The sequence below is a fragment of the Rhamphochromis longiceps genome, linkage group LG3, assembly GCF_057381845.1.
Source record: "Rhamphochromis longiceps isolate RC_006_pf linkage group LG3, R_longiceps_female_GT1.1, whole genome shotgun sequence".
Taxonomy (NCBI): domain Eukaryota; kingdom Metazoa; phylum Chordata; class Actinopteri; order Cichliformes; family Cichlidae; genus Rhamphochromis; species Rhamphochromis longiceps.
In genome coordinates, this window is record NC_140559.1 from 71,355,602 (window position 1) to 71,370,909 (window position 15,308).

At 42.7% G+C, this 15,308-nt stretch overlaps 2 protein-coding genes and 1 long non-coding RNA gene across 3 annotated transcripts in view; 2 read left to right on the plus strand and 1 right to left on the minus strand.

Annotated features, from left to right (window-relative positions):
* The window catches only part of LOC146676647 (protein NLRC3-like), a 145,970-nt gene that overhangs the window by 96,610 nt on the left and 34,052 nt on the right, over positions 1-15,308 (plus strand). The window lies entirely within an intron of this gene.
* LOC146676653 (uncharacterized) overlaps positions 1-15,308 on the minus strand; it is a 448,379-nt gene that overhangs the window by 25,676 nt on the left and 407,395 nt on the right. The window lies entirely within an intron of this gene.
* Positions 8,098-15,017, plus strand: LOC146676656 (carboxy-terminal kinesin 2-like). The gene is made up of 6 exons (XM_085400846.1): positions 8,098-8,118; positions 10,867-11,031; positions 11,161-11,299; positions 11,538-11,677; positions 13,450-13,524; positions 14,973-15,017. The coding sequence occupies exons 1-6, from the start codon at positions 8,098-8,100 to the stop codon at positions 15,015-15,017; spliced, it is 585 nt and encodes a 194-aa protein (XP_085256972.1).

Consider the following 15,308-nt stretch of genomic DNA (forward strand, 5'->3'; position numbering starts at 1 on the left):
ATAAATAATATCAATATATAATATAAATAATCTATAATCCAGTTTTGAGTTCCCTCCCCAGACACCTTAACGCCCACTCACATCCTGGGCCATCTGACCTCAGGAAATCACATGATAGGGTGGGGCCAGGTTTCACAATGAGCTCACCCGAAACCCTGGCTGATTAGGACCCCCACCCGCTTTCACACCTTGGCTCATGTGATTACGTAGAGGATCATCAGGGGGTCCTTTGTCCCTCTTTGGGGGGAAACTCCCACTGGGTTTAAATCTGGGACTCCCCACCAACTGACCCTTAGAACTGAAGAAGCTTCTCAGATGAGAGGTGAAACGTCTTCAAGCAACTCAAAGAAGTCCAGACGCTTTTCTTTGCAAGCTCCTTAGTCTACAATGACCTGGATGACTGAGAACCGTCACAGACAACTCAGTCCCATATTTTAGGTTATTCTGAATAAATCGTTCATGCCCTCTCTTTGGAAAGAAGCTGTTGTGGTTCCTGGTCCTAAATCTAGTCGTCCAAAAGTTCTAAACGACTTCAGGCCTGCTGCCCTCACCTCAGTCTTTGAAAAAATCATCAGAAATGTGATTATGGAAGACACTGAACTTCAGCTTGATTCAATGCAGATTGCACATAAGCCCAATAGAGGAGTGGAGGACGTGCTTTTGATTCTACTTCACCTGATTGTCAAACACGTAGAGAGTAAAGGACTTCAGTTCATCGATTTCTCTGCTTCTTTCAATAACACAGCCCCAGATTTGAATCAAAAGACTTTTAGAACAGTTTGAAATCCGGACAAACCTGAGCAAGTGCAGTCATATAAATATCTTGATGACAAATGCTATTATTTTTCTGTAAAGCAAATTGACCTAAAAGTAAAGTAACCTTGATATGTCAGGATGTAGATGTCCCACCCAACAACGTCACCCAGCCCTGAAACATCGGTACTGTTCAAGGCAGCATTGCTGTCCACACGTCCATCAGAGTGTTTCTTTGGACTTCATGGTGTTGCTGCTCCCAGTATTCTCTGAGACAACCTCTGAGGCCGTCACGGAGCAGCTGTATTTGTACTGACATTACATTACACACAGGTGCACTCTATTTAGTCATTAGCACTCATCAGGCAATGTCTATGGGCAACTGACTGCACTCAGACCAAAGGGGGCTGAATAATAATGCACATAACAATTCTCTTCACTCTGCTGACAAGAGATTCAACCCCCACTATGAGCACCTTCTAAAGAGCACCATTGAAAGTATCCTCACCAACTGCATCACTGTGTGGTATGACTCCTGCACTGGGTCCTGCAGGAAAAATATGACAACGGGTAGTGAGAGCAGTGGAGAGGATTGCAGGGTCCTCTCTTGCCTCCCTCCCCAGGAGATCTACTGTGCCTGCCTCATTCGAAAGGTCCTCTTCATTACAGGTGACTCCACTCATCTCTTCAACAGCGTCTTCAGTTTGCTGCCATCAGGAAGGATACTGAAGAGACCTTTTGACCTTTACATTTTCGTTAATATCTTTAAAACAGAAGCAGCAGAAACGAGAATTTTAGCAGCACAAACCAGCACAAGCGTAGCACAGTTGATTGACACCAGTTTTGTTTGATTTAATTAATGTGGGGGGGCTGGTTGACCTCTGGGGACCTCTAGAAATTTTCTTGAATATCTTTAAAATGATAGCAGCACAAACAAAAATTTTTACAGCACAAACGTAGCATAAACGTTTGATACCACTTTTGTTGGATTTGAAGAAGGTGGGGGGTCGCGGGAAAAACCAGCAAAAGAACTCGAGCAGCCGGGCTATGTAAAAGGTGTAGGGGGGCATGTTTGCGGTCACGTCCAGCGGGTGTGTGGGCTGTTTGAGTCATCTGTTACCAGGCAAACTCCAATGCAGCAGGCTGCTGAACACACACAGGCCTCCTGCATCCTCCTCTTCAGCTCTGCTTGCCCGATATCGTGACCTAAGCAGGGTCGGGCCTGGTCAGTACTTGGATGGGAGACCGCCTGGGAAAACCAGGTGCTGTAAGCTTTTGCACTTCCACACACAAACTGCAGAGGGCACTTCTGCTCCTGCTTGTGCTTAGAGGCATGAGAAGTTAACATTTATGGGTGATAAAATCCTTTTTCTATATTTTTAACATGAGAATATCAGTTTTCCATCTTGTGTTCCAGAGTAATCGGACAAAAGACAAACGTAGAACAAGGAAAAAAGAGGCCAAGTGTCTCACCTATAAAACAAAATGACTGTTTTCTGAATAGTCTCACACAGATAAACATTTGCAGGGAATACCTTTTCCTTCAAAACAAACGTCACAGACTGTGTTTTTCTTTACTGATTGTATTTGAGTAGAAACTCAGATTAAAATGGCATCAGTGCTCATAAAATGATTTAACTGTAAAAGTAGGTGTAGTGGATCACTTTGCATAGATCTAGATAAAAGTGCTGTAAGCAAAGACTACAGTGGTCATTGAGCAGCTGTTCCTATAATGTGAATCTGGGATAAAGGCACAGATTATTTGTTTGCCTTTGTTTCCTGGTTCTTTCTTTCTTATCCAAATGGAAAAAGAGAGCATAAAAGTACTGTTTACAAGCAGCTTATCTATCTCATTGTGCCCACTATCATAAAATCTTGGTTGACTGAGCACTGAGCCATCTACCACTCGAAATTGAACCTGTGTGGGACAACAACAAAGTCCAGTATACTAAGTTTCAGTAATGTGCAGTTTTTTCTGTGGAAGATGTAAATCTAAATAGATGTCCTATTGTATGCATAATATACCACTGAACTTTATAAAACAACTTCTAAAAGCAAATTTCGATTTATTTTAGATTTTCTCAAATCCAAACAGTGCTAAAAGCATGCACACAGTCAAATATTTTTCATACGAGGTGCTGAAGGTTCTGCAATGTTCTGTCAGTGCGCCCCAGGGCAGCTGTGGCTACAATGTAGCTGCCATCACCAGTGTGTGAATGTGTGAATGATGTATCTGTGGCTTTTTGTCACACTTGGAAACCACGGTGTTGTGCAGCTATTTGCCTTGTTGCAGGGTTTTTAAAAAACTGCAGTTTTGATTTTAGTGAAAGACACCGTCTCATGACTCATTGAGTGCCGCGACTGACGAGCCAATCCGTGGCCTGCAGTCTGACGATGTCACATTTCCTGACTGCTTGGAACCCCGACTAAGTCGTCCTGTAGCCCACATCATAATGTTTCCATCTCTCTGCTTGACTGCGGGGATGCTATTTTTTGCATCACACTCCTATTTCAAAAGGTCAGTTAAAGCCACATAATTGGAATTTGGTTTCATCTCCCCACAGCACTTTCTCCAAAGTCTTCCCTGAATCATTTAGATGTTCACTGGCACTTGAGATGGGCCTATACATGTTTCTCCTTGAACAGGTAGCTACCCTATGTTAGCCTAGCTTTCTATCACTGATGCTCTGTGTGTATTGTTATGGTTCAAAATATGGGGATGGAGACAAGAGACAAGAGAAAAAAACCACAATAACAACACTGGTCCGGCCGGGTTAAGTCAAACGATGATTTTAATGATCACACGCGTGGGAGATGGACAATTTTATCCCACAACTTAGACATTCACATTACTCACACCCTCATTGCACATACATATAGGATCTTGGGGGTGGGCACGATACACGGAGTCCAAGTTACCATCAGGGTGTACACCTCACCCCTGGCATCGTTGCCCACCTCTCAATTTTAAATACACGTAGACATTGAGGGCTAGCAGGAGGGACTATGCGCTTACCTGCTGCTCTCTGGCAGGTAGCTCCATGCCCTCCTGGGTTTTAATTACACCTTAGAACACATATGCATCAACACTACAATGAGCGGGTGGAGGGAGGTTTGGAGTCTTCTCTCACCCCCATCCTCTGCGGCCTGCTGGAGCGGGGGGGCTAGGAGGAGTTGGCCGTCTGGCTGCGGTCTGGGGTGTGGGGCCTCCCTGCTGCTGCGGAGTCGGGGCGGTCTGCCTCTCCCCACCGCAGGGAAAAGGGTAACACTACCTGGGTCTGGGTGCAGTTCCCCCCTCCAGGGGCAAGGGTACCTAGACCCAGTTCGTAGAGTACGCTTGGGGAGTGTGATCGTGTATACAGCGTCTCTTTATGTCTGTCTCCACGTCGGTTGAGTGTGGAGTAAGTGCATATGAGAGCATGAGGGTGGGAATGGATGTTTGTGTCTGTGTGTGCCTGTATGTCTGTGTCTATATGTCAGGTTGGGTATCAGACGCCACTTCTCTGGGGACATCTCAGGCCCTCCAAGGTTTGGAGGCCTATCTCCCCCCACCACCACTTCCCCTGCCGGTGGCGGACTCCCTCAGGTGTCGGTGCGTTGGTGGTTCTTTGTGTCTGGGGGTGGGCGTCCGGGTACACACCGGCTCACTCCTTGGCGGCCGCTTGTCGGGGCCTGGAGCCTGGGGCACTTCGGAGGTGGGGTGCCCCCGGCCTCTCGGCCTGGGGCTTGGTCACTCAGGCACAGCTGGCTGCTGGCGGAGCTCACGGGCGCGTCACTGCAACTCCCCTTGGCTTCTGCTCTGCGGCTGCTGAGTGAGCCCTCATCTGGGACTCTCCTCAGCTCTTACTGGGACAGTGGCGCGGCTGCCCCTCTGTGGGTCTTCCTTGGTCTCTTGTGTTCTGGGGGCCTCTGGATGTCTCGAGTTTTGATCTCCTTCATACCTGCTTCATGCCCTGGAGGACGGGGCTGTGCCCCCCCCCCCCCCCCCCCCACACACACACACACACTCCCTAGCAGATCGTTACATGGAGAAACCTTTGGAATACAAGCATGCTGATCCACACAGGTATGCACACAGGTGTACACACGGGTATTCACAGACGCGGACTACAGCTTTCTTGGCTGCTGCCTCAAAGCACATTGTGCGCTGTCTATCTTGCGTGCTGCACAATATCGTTTATTATTTAGTAACTATTGATATCTACTGCTAGCTAGTTTATTGTGATGGTGCTGGTTTTTCTTATTATGTTGCTCTTTGTTGTTTGCTTTCTCTTCTGTTTTTTTTTCTCCATACAGGTGACCCAGGAGTTTTGGGTTTTTTTTCTCTCTTCCCCCCCTTCTCACCGTCTCTTCTCCCCTTTGGTTTTCTTTCTCTCCCTCTCTTTCTTTCATTCTTTCTCCCTGTCCTATCCCACAGTCATGTCTGTCCCGTTTGCAACTGAAAATAAAATAAATTCATAATTATAATAAAGGTCAATCAAATGGACCAATATGGCAAGGCCATGATGATCCACTTGGTAAAATAAATCCGCTTGGCATCTTTCTTGGCCTTAAGACAACAATTCTGATGGCTATAGATCCAAACGGGACACAAAAGAAAAAAGAATCTTTTATTCTGGATAAAACAGGGAGCCAATAAATGTTCTGTTTCTAGTCCCTGTCAGGACTCTCGCTGCAGCATGTTGCTCAGAGCAGTCTGGAATTGATTTTTGACTAAATAATTAAAACTAATAATAATATATTACTATATTATATTACTAACAAATCCAGGACACCCCTGTTGATCCAGCAGCTCTTAATGAAGTTTGAAATAAGAATCGTGGTGAGTTCATTAGAAACATTTCACTTTTCTTTTTTAAATCAGTCATTACTGGAATCATCTGAAGTGCAAAAACAGTGGGATTATATATGAGAAGGACGGACTCAAAGACTGTCGTGTATCACATATGTATTACATCGATGTCCAAAATCAATGCATCATTAATGAAACTGAAACAAAAGTACTGAATTTCATGTGGAAGACCAAACCTCAGCATTCAGGAAAGTCTTATACAGGAGCAAAGATAATGGACGTTACCCGGAGTTTTCCACTGTGAAACCAGGAATAACAGCTTAAAAATGTTTCTGTGATCTAAATCATTGTCAGCCTGGCAGGCAAATAGCGTGGACACCAAAGTTTGTGAACGTGAAAACCTGAGAACAAAGACATGTAGGATTTTAAATCGGTACTGTTAAGGTTCAAAATACTGGGGATGGAGACAAGAGAAAAATCACAATAACAACACTGGTCCGGTCGGGTTGAGTCAAACGATGATGATCACACGCGTGGGAGATGGACACTGATGCAGACAGCCTCAGATCTCAAAATGGTGGAGCATTGCTCAAACTCTTATAGCCTCTGGTGCCTCCACCTTATCATAAAAGCCTAAACATTCACATGCTTTTCTCTCACACGGCGCCTAAGCTACGACCTTGGCTCCCCGTTTATCTGCTCCTGCTGAGTTGGGGCAGAAAACTCCAGCATGTTCTGTTCTCTTCTAATCAGACAAATAAGGCGATGCCTTTCTGCAGCAGTATTATGCATCATAAAACAATATCATTCATCCACAATAAATCAGCAGTCTACTTTAATGCAAATCAGTTTAACTAATGCAATAGTTGTCAGCTTCTTCTAATTCAGGAGAATAATGCAAACTAAAACTACATAATAATTCACAATCTTTAGTTAGGGGTATAACATGGCATAAAATAATATTATAATCTAACAGTATGCTGCTGCCTCTCTCTCATGTTACTTAAAAAATTAACCCCACAGCTTCAATAACCGTATCTAAAAATCTCTCAGTGAAAGTTACGGTTGTAGGTTTGGAAACATTTTGGGGTAGCCAGTGTTAAATAGAGACAGGGCCACATTCTTTATCTAGTCATTGTAATGAAAGAAGCACATTAAAAACTATATGAGAGTTTGCTTTTAACAAGCATGTAATGACTCTACTTAGTTTAGGTAGTCTTAGGGAGTCAAACTGAAAGTAGCATTTTGTGGATGTTTTCCCTGCTGCCCGATCCCATCAGTGTCTTAAAGCATCATTTCTTATGCGCCCTGGTGTGACAGTGGTTTCATGGCGCTACAGGTTACCTGAGCACATCAGGTATATTACGGTTGAAAACCAGTGCCCGGCCTTCCAGTGGGTGTTCGACCCCTCGTGCACAGCTCAGGAGTCTAAACGACCCAGCAGTTATGGACATGTGTGTTTTTGGTGTGCTGTCCCTCGTTCTCCCTGCTTGCAGGTATATCTGTGTGTGTGTGTGGATGCCGGAGTTTCTGAGAGCACCTGTTTACAGGCACCTTCAGGCCTGGTGGGTGTGGCCCTGCCAGGTGGTTGGCCACACTTGAAGACCATCACACAGCTGATCAAGCCTTGTCCGAGGAGCTACTTGAGAATGCGGTGGCGCTCTCTCTGATGCTGGATCATTGCGTGACTTCACGTTAGTCTCTCGGCCAGTCAGTACGGATAGTCTGCCGCATTGTATGTGTCTTACGGCTGCCTGTTTGTTATCTCCCCAGGAGAAGCGTGGAGATGAGAGGGCAGCGAGCACGGGGTGCTCAGACACTGAGGAGCGGAGACAAGGAACACTAGCACTGGGAAGAGGACATTTCACGGGAGTCGGGAACGCACTGCGGATTTATTGTTATTTTCCATTCACTGTAAATAAACGCACTGCTTGCATTCAGAGCTCCGTGCCTGGCTCCTCCTTCCTCACATCCCCACGGTTGACGCTGGCCAACCGTGACAAATAGCTTTTCTTAGATTCATTATTAGTTCAACATTGACAAATAGTAGTTGACTAATATCAGGAGCCAAAAAGAAAACAAAAAACAAACTAAATAAATATTTCAGACGCTGAAAATAAATTATTACGGTTGTTTAAATTTGCTGTCAGCAAGTTAGGTCTAATGCATGTAGTCAATCTAATGAATCAATATTACATGTAAAAAGTACAGAACTGAAAATGAAACTAAAATATAACGGTAAATGAACTGGTTCTTGTATAAAACCTTTCTACTCTCTACAACTTGCCTCATTCATGCACTCACTTTTTTCTATGCTTTTTCTCTGTAAGTGCTTTCTATCTAACATTAATACGCATTCATCCTCCCGATGGATGCATCGGAGAGCAACTTGGGGTTAGCGTCTTGCCCAAGGATATTTGGCATGCAGGCTGGAGCAGGCGGGGATTGAACCAGCAACTTTCTGATTAGTAGGTTTCCTGCTCTACCTGAGCTACAGACACCCCAATTTGTGGTGCTCTGGAAACAACACGTTCTCATCCCAACAGGTAACGATGCTATGTGACAAATCATCGGTATGTGTAAATGTGTTTTTTGTTCTAATCATGAATCGCTTTGTAAAACAAGACCTGATAGGGTTAAGGTTAAAGTTATGGTTAGAGTTAATGTTAGGGATAGGGCTGGAATGGACGGCTGGAGCCTCTCCTCCAAGTGTGTGTTACTGCCGCCATCAGCATTCTGTTGTATTCTGTTGTCTGCTTTTCTCTGTAAGCGCTTCGAGCCTGTACTTTTTTGCTTTAGCTGAGTAATGAAGTTGAATCAGTACTTTAACTTTCACTGGAACAATAGTATTTTTACTTCTACTTAAGTGGAGAATGTCTGATCTTTTGCCAACTCTGGCCGTCTCTCAGTCTTGGAATACCCACTTGTTGTCCAGCGGTGTCCTGGGAATATGGGAACTAGACAGACTGGGGAAACAATGGGAGGAGACACAAAGATGGAATCACTTTTACCATCTTTTATGTATTTGCTGGTCGTCTTATTTCTTCTATTTTGCAAGCACAGTGTTGCAATCATTGTCTTTGTGGTACAATGACACAGGTAGAATGCAGGTGTTTTCATGTAACACGATGCCAGAAAGATGAGTAATGTGTTTTGAAGAGAAGATAAAACATCATGTTTGAACAAAGATAAGCAGCAGACACGTCTGTGTGTGAGTTGTTCAGGTTCAGTAAGAAGGTAATATGTCTGCAGAATTTGTAATTCTTATGAAGATATTGCTTGTACAATAAATAAAATCCCTTTAACTTCTTCTGGAGAGTGTCTTTATATATTTAGTCGTTTTGGGGCGATCCTTTATTTAGTAGTAACTCTAGTCGGGGATATATATCAGAGTTTACTTTCAGATATGAGCATTGTGTTTCCTGTGGATGAATGAATGAATTATTTATTTATGTAATTTTTGAAAGACTGGCTCATGTAAAATCTCTGAAAGTATGACAAAGCTCTCCTGTTACACTTTATGGACACCTGAGCGTCACCATGAGGGCCTGTCTTTATTCACTTTATTCACTGAAATCCACTTTTATAATGAATTCACAGTAATCACTGACACCTTCAGAGCATTACATTCATTAAAGACGTCTTCTACACCTACTCTTCCAGACGACCGACACATGCTTCAACCACTGCAGGTTAACCAGCCACTCATCAGTAAAGCAAAAACTAAATGTAAATGTCCTCATGTGGAAAAGACTGAAACACAACTCCCATATATCACTAATGTAACAGATCCATTTAGGGAGAGTGAGAACACTAGGCTGGATGTGTTTTAATGCAGGAACATTCATCATGTCTTCAGTTCAACAAATCATTTACATTGAATATGTGAGCTGGATGGTTACACGACACAATGTGATTGTCAACAATAACTGCAATGAACGCTGGTTTGAGGGCGGAGTCAAGGAGGCCATTTACGTGAAAAGGGAAAGACCCTCTCTGAATCAAGGAGGGGGCCTAAGGGTACATCTGTCACCATCTTACAATGCTGTGATTGCAGCCGTTCTCCAACTCTCTGTGAATGGTACTCAGGACCATTGATCAGTGGTTGTTGATCAATGGTCATGAGAATTTGCATAATCATGATTAAGGAACTGACCTCCCAGCCCATTGTTCCTTCAGTCGGCTGGTTTCTCTGACTGAAAACGCTACGTCCAGAAGAACAGAATCAACTTTTGGAGATTTACTTCCCTGATGATTGAGCACGCATCAAGACCTTTTAATCAGGCCAACAAATATCTTGTACTCAATTTTAGCAGCAGCCATTGTGACACTGATGATAAAACTTGTGTAAAAGTGCGAAGCTGTAAAAAAGTAATTATAAAAAAGCGTTTTTGTAGCTGAATGTTACTGGATAGCTGTTTCATCTGTAACACATCAAAATAACCTGCTAAGGTTTAATAGGCTATAAGGAACACACTCACTTCCTGAGCCCTGGGCAATAAGAGACGTTTTGTGTTTTATGATTTATTGATATGTTTGATCCTTTCTGACCTGCGTTAATGAAGCAGTCATTAGAGCACCATGTCCGCTAGAATAGTTCTGTAGTTTGATGCTTGAGTCGTTGCAGACTTGTTGAAACTCCCTCACCCGTCAAAGCAGCGTCTTTGTTATTCGAGTCCAGCAGATGGCAGTGTTTCACTGTCTGACGGCTGTCTGAAGCTTCAGCTGGATTATCCGTTTTCATGTTTGATTAGAGGTTTGTGTGTGTGTGTGTGTGGGTTTTTAGCCACGAGTTGTCCACGATAAAGCATATTGAATGGCCTGTCTAATATTGTTAGAATTCTCCTTTGGGTTAGTTTCATTACTCAATCGGGACATTTATTTGGAAAAAGAAAAAAAGAGGGAAAAAAAAGAAAAAAAAAGAAAAGAATTAAAAATAAATAAATCCTCATAGTTTACATTTACAAATATCAATACTGAATGTTACGTCCCTCTGCAGCTTCTAATCGTCTCAGTGTTTTCAGCTGGTGCTAATTGGCCACACCTAGTCAGGTGTGGATAAAAGCATACCTGAGGCAAGCTTCCCGGCAGTGCACTAGTCTTTGCCTTGGTGGCACCAGCCATTTTAGCCGACCTGGTTTTCCATTTTAGGATGAAACCTCTTCTCACCCACACTCTGCTATTCATCTCTGTTTTTATGTTGCGGCTTTTGAGCCGGGTCGTAACACTGAAGATTACAAAGATCAACATTAAGACCAGTCTGTGCATTCAAAGCAGTGACAGAAAAGAGTGTGGGGCATTAACCCCCACTCACTTCACAGTTCACGTTCACAGCGAGCTTCGTCGAAATTTACAATGAGACCCTGAGGGACCTTGTGTTCACCGGCAAGTCCAGCAAGAGACCTGAGCATGAGATCCGCAAGACAGCCAGCAACGAATTGACAATCACTAATCTCACCTATGAGCGGGTCTCCAATGAGGATCAGGTACAGCAGACAGACATCTGTAGCTCAGAACAAATTAATTTCAAATCTGCTGACAAATTGTTACCAAACTTTGAAAATACATCAAACTTTATCGATGCTCTGTTTTAAAATGTTCCCTCGTCCTCTCAGGTTCTCCGTCTGATTGCTTTGGCCAATCAGAATCGCTCCACTGCCCAGACAGCCCAGAATGACCGCTCGTCTCGCTCCCACTCAGTCTTCCAGCTGGATATTGAGGGAGTTAATGCCGGCAGGGATGTCAAGTGCAAATGTATCACACTGGAAGTACCAGCATCAGGAATGTGGTTTCTTCTTTTTGGATCTATAATATTTAGTCTGGTTAGTTATTGTTACTGTAACCAGTGCAAAATCTGCTCTGATGACTCAACGTTAATGTTTGAGCCCCTGAGCGCTAAAAGAAGTGTTTTGTAAAGTATTAAAACTACCTTTAATGGAAGGAAAAACGGATCACTGCTTCCTATAAGAGTTGGTTTTCTCTGTGTGTGTAGCCACTCTGTGCCTGGTGGACTTGGCTGGCAGTGAGCGAATGGTGAAGAGCCAGTCTCAGGGTGACCGTTTCAAAGAGATGACCGCCATCAACAGCTCACTGTCCAACCTGGGCGTCGTTATCGCCGCTCTGGCCAAAAAGGTCTGCAGCTGCAGTTTCTGTAGTCTTAGATGTCACACCTGCTTTCTTTACATTTACAGTCAGAGGTGGGACCAAGTCATTGTTTTGCAAGTCTCAAGTAAGTCTCAAGTCTTTATCCTCAAGTCTCAAGTCAAGTCTCAAGTAATGTCAGGCAAGTCAGAGTCGAGTCTCAAGTCACTGGTGTAAAAGTCCGAGTCAAGTCACAAGTCTGAAACTTTGAATTTCAAGTCCTTTCGAGTCTTTAAAAAAAAACAACGAAAAAATAATGTTGCAGTTATGCTAAATGTAAATATTAGACCATGTAATTTTAAAATCTGTGTTTTTCTCAACACATGACAAAATAGTGAACTTAGAAAATATACACAAATTGTGAAATTGCACCTCTTTAAAATGCAGCTCAATTAAACCTAGCTCCAAGAATAATTTTCACCGACAGTTCTGAGATAAGCTGCATGTTATTCTTGGATGCGGTTGTAGGACCGGCTTTAAAATCGCATGACAAAAATATCATACACATTAAAAAAACTGTATCACCAACGTAGCCTGGACAACATTTGCTAGTTAGATGAAGTCAGCTATCTCATCGTAGCATATTTATATGCATATTTATAATCATACGGTTCTTGGAGTGAGTGCATACACTCATGAAGTTTAGTAACTTCCGGTCACTGCAACAAGCCCAGGTACAGTTTACCGACGGATGGGTACAGCACCTTGAAACGCACCGTGTAGAACGAAAGACCATCGTACGTATCATAAGTTTACCAGTCTCACAAATCGTCGTCATAAATACACATTCGTTAACCGTTTATTAATAGGACCTTTGAGCTCAACGGTAATTAATTAGTAGTGGAAATAATTTCTGGTACGCGTTACAGAAATGTAGCAGTGACAATAATACTGTATGCTGTAATCGTACTGGGCAATTAATGATACAAAAAAACCCTGTTTTACCCTGTGAATAAAAGTATATGTTTTTGTCAATGTACCATAATAACAGAGGCGAAACGCAATATTGTGTCAGGACAATTCACTATTTATGCACAATAAACAAAGGAGCATAGCGCGACAATTTCTGTTCTTGCTTGTAACCTATATCACCAATTATGTTATGAAAATGACGTATTAACTATTAAAAAATACTGACCTTCGTGTAAATGCTTGGAGCAGACTAACCTGTGAGCTGGAGTGTTCTGGGACGTTATATTTGATCTTTGAATGGCTGCAATCCAGGCCATCTGTCGCGTCTTTGTTACTTCGGAAACATGGCTCGAACAATTTCTCTTCAACAACGTAATCCGATAACAACCGATCTCTTTACCCGTCGGCTTCCCGTGGCTGTCATGCGACCGGCTATTGCAGTTAATAATACAACAGCTTCTTGACATTTTTGTGTTTCTTTTTATCGCTGTGTGACTGATTTTAATTGAAAGCCTGCGTGCGCTACTACCGCTTGCCACGAGTTCCCAGAATCCTTTGCGGTTCTACCCGTGAATGACGTCACATTTTCAATCTCTATATAATATGCATGTTAAATTTTATATTTGGGGTAAAATATCAAGTCTTTTCAAGTAAACCGGTTCAAGTCCAATTCAAGTCCCAAGTCATTGGTGTAAAAGTCCAAGTCAAGTCACAAGTCTTAGAACATTTTTTCAAGTCAAGTCTAAAGTCATAAAATTAATGACTCGAGTCTGACTCGAGTCCAAGTCATGTGATTCGAGTCCACACCTCTGTTTACAGTATTAATGATTTTTTTGGCCTTTGTGTTCCAGGAGACTTACGTAGCTTACAGGAACTCGAAGCTCACGTACCTCCTTCAGGGATGTTTGGGGGGGAAACGGCAAAACGTGAGTTTGTTGACATCACAAATCTTTATAATGACGACACATAAAACTGAAGGAATTTATCCCCAAAAAATATTTAACAGCGTTTGATCTCATCACTTCAGATTGTGACTGTTTATTCTTTGGCACTAATTTTGGATGTCTTTATTTGCAGCTTGATGTTTGTTAACATTGCTCCGGAGCCCGACAGCTTTGGGGAAACTCTGAACTCATTGAGGTTTGCCAGCAAGGTCAGTGCAGTCTTGTTTCCAGTGTTCATTGGACAGAGTACATTAATGATGTCCTTACGTCAGCTGTTTATGGTAAACCAAAGCCATACTCCATATCCATTTTAATACCTTGGTGTGTAATTCACACTCACATTTTGTCTGAAGAGTAGGGATGTTCCTGGCGTCTTATTTACTAGTCGACTAATCGAGGGGGAAATAATTAGACTAACCAACTAATGTAAAACTAAGGAACATTCAGATATTGAGTTGATTTTCAGAACTGATTAATAGAAACTGTCAAACTAGACGCAGAGGTATCTTAAACCATTCATCACATTCTGTTAAATACAAATGAAAATGCATTACTACAAAAGATGTTCTATTAAAATATGACAATCATTTGAGAATCTAAAAGTACGTCTAAGTGTGGCGAGAATGATTCAGGTAATACATTATACAGCCGTTTTCTAGTCAGGTTGTGGGGGCAGCAGGAAGGACTACTCCTGACCACAGCTGATAGATGTAAACTGGCTAGCATGACCAAGGATGCTGGGGCCTCCTACTGGTAGGACGTGCCCAGCTGGAACAGCCTCCTGGCCAAGGTGGCTGTCACCTTTTGATGTGAAGGAGTAGTGACTCTACTCTGAGCCCCTCCCCCATTGACTTAACTGCTCTCCTAAAGGAGAGGTTTTCCACCTCTCAGGAAACTAATTTCCTCTGCGTGTATCTGCGATCTCAGTGTTAACAAGAAGATCAGGGTAGATTAATAGATTTATGGCGTTTCTCAACAACAGTGCACCATCTGGTGGTAGATCGCTGCCTAACATTTAGAACACAATGTACCAGCATTGGGCATCAATTAAAATGTTAACAATTACATTGAACGACTGGTAAGTCTGATACAGACTAGTGACAATTAGTCGACTAGTCACATAAATCCCTGAGAGCCCACAGAAGTGGCCTGCACCATGTGCGTGGCTTGCTTTGCAGTTTAACCACCAAAACACTCGTCTGCAGTGGAATTTCTTTGAGCTAATCGATTCATTTATTTCATTTCTTCTTCTAATTAATGTGGAAAATGGTGGCAAAGGTGGCTGAAATGAGTGATTCCTAGAGTTACATGTCAGTTTACAGCATAGGGATTAAGTTTACAGTATAAATACCACTGAATTGTACAAGGATTTGAAGTTTCACTGTAACTTTAACATTTTTGACAATTTTGTTTTGTTTTCTCCCCCACAGGTGAACGACTGCGTCATCAGGACAGCGACTGCCAACAAAAAGTAGAATTATTAAAAAAAAAAACCCTGAGTTTTCTACTTTTTAGGTTCATCTCAGGTTTCCACGCTGAGTTGGTCATGACAGTTGCCATGTGTGATGGCATGCCACACATGGTAAGCTCCACACCTCACCACCCGTTGATTCACTTTAGTTTAATTTACAGTCACTACTTTAAAATATTCCATTTATTGTTCAATATCGTTTCTTTATTAAATGTATTCATTTTTCCATCACACCTTCCAATGTTTATATGGCGTGCACACATATTAACCTTGCAAGGTCAAAGCTCTGTTTTAT

Coding starts and splice junctions, on each gene's coding strand:
- LOC146676656 (XM_085400846.1), top strand. CDS start 8,098: ATGCTATGTGACAAATCATCG. Junction 11,032..11,160: donor GGGTCTCCAATGAGGATCAG/GTACAGCAGACA, acceptor TCGTCCTCTCAG/GTTCTCCGTCTGATTGCTTT. Junction 11,300..11,537: donor CAGGGATGTCAAGTGCAAAT/GTATCACACTGG, acceptor CTGTGTGTGTAG/CCACTCTGTGCCTGGTGGAC.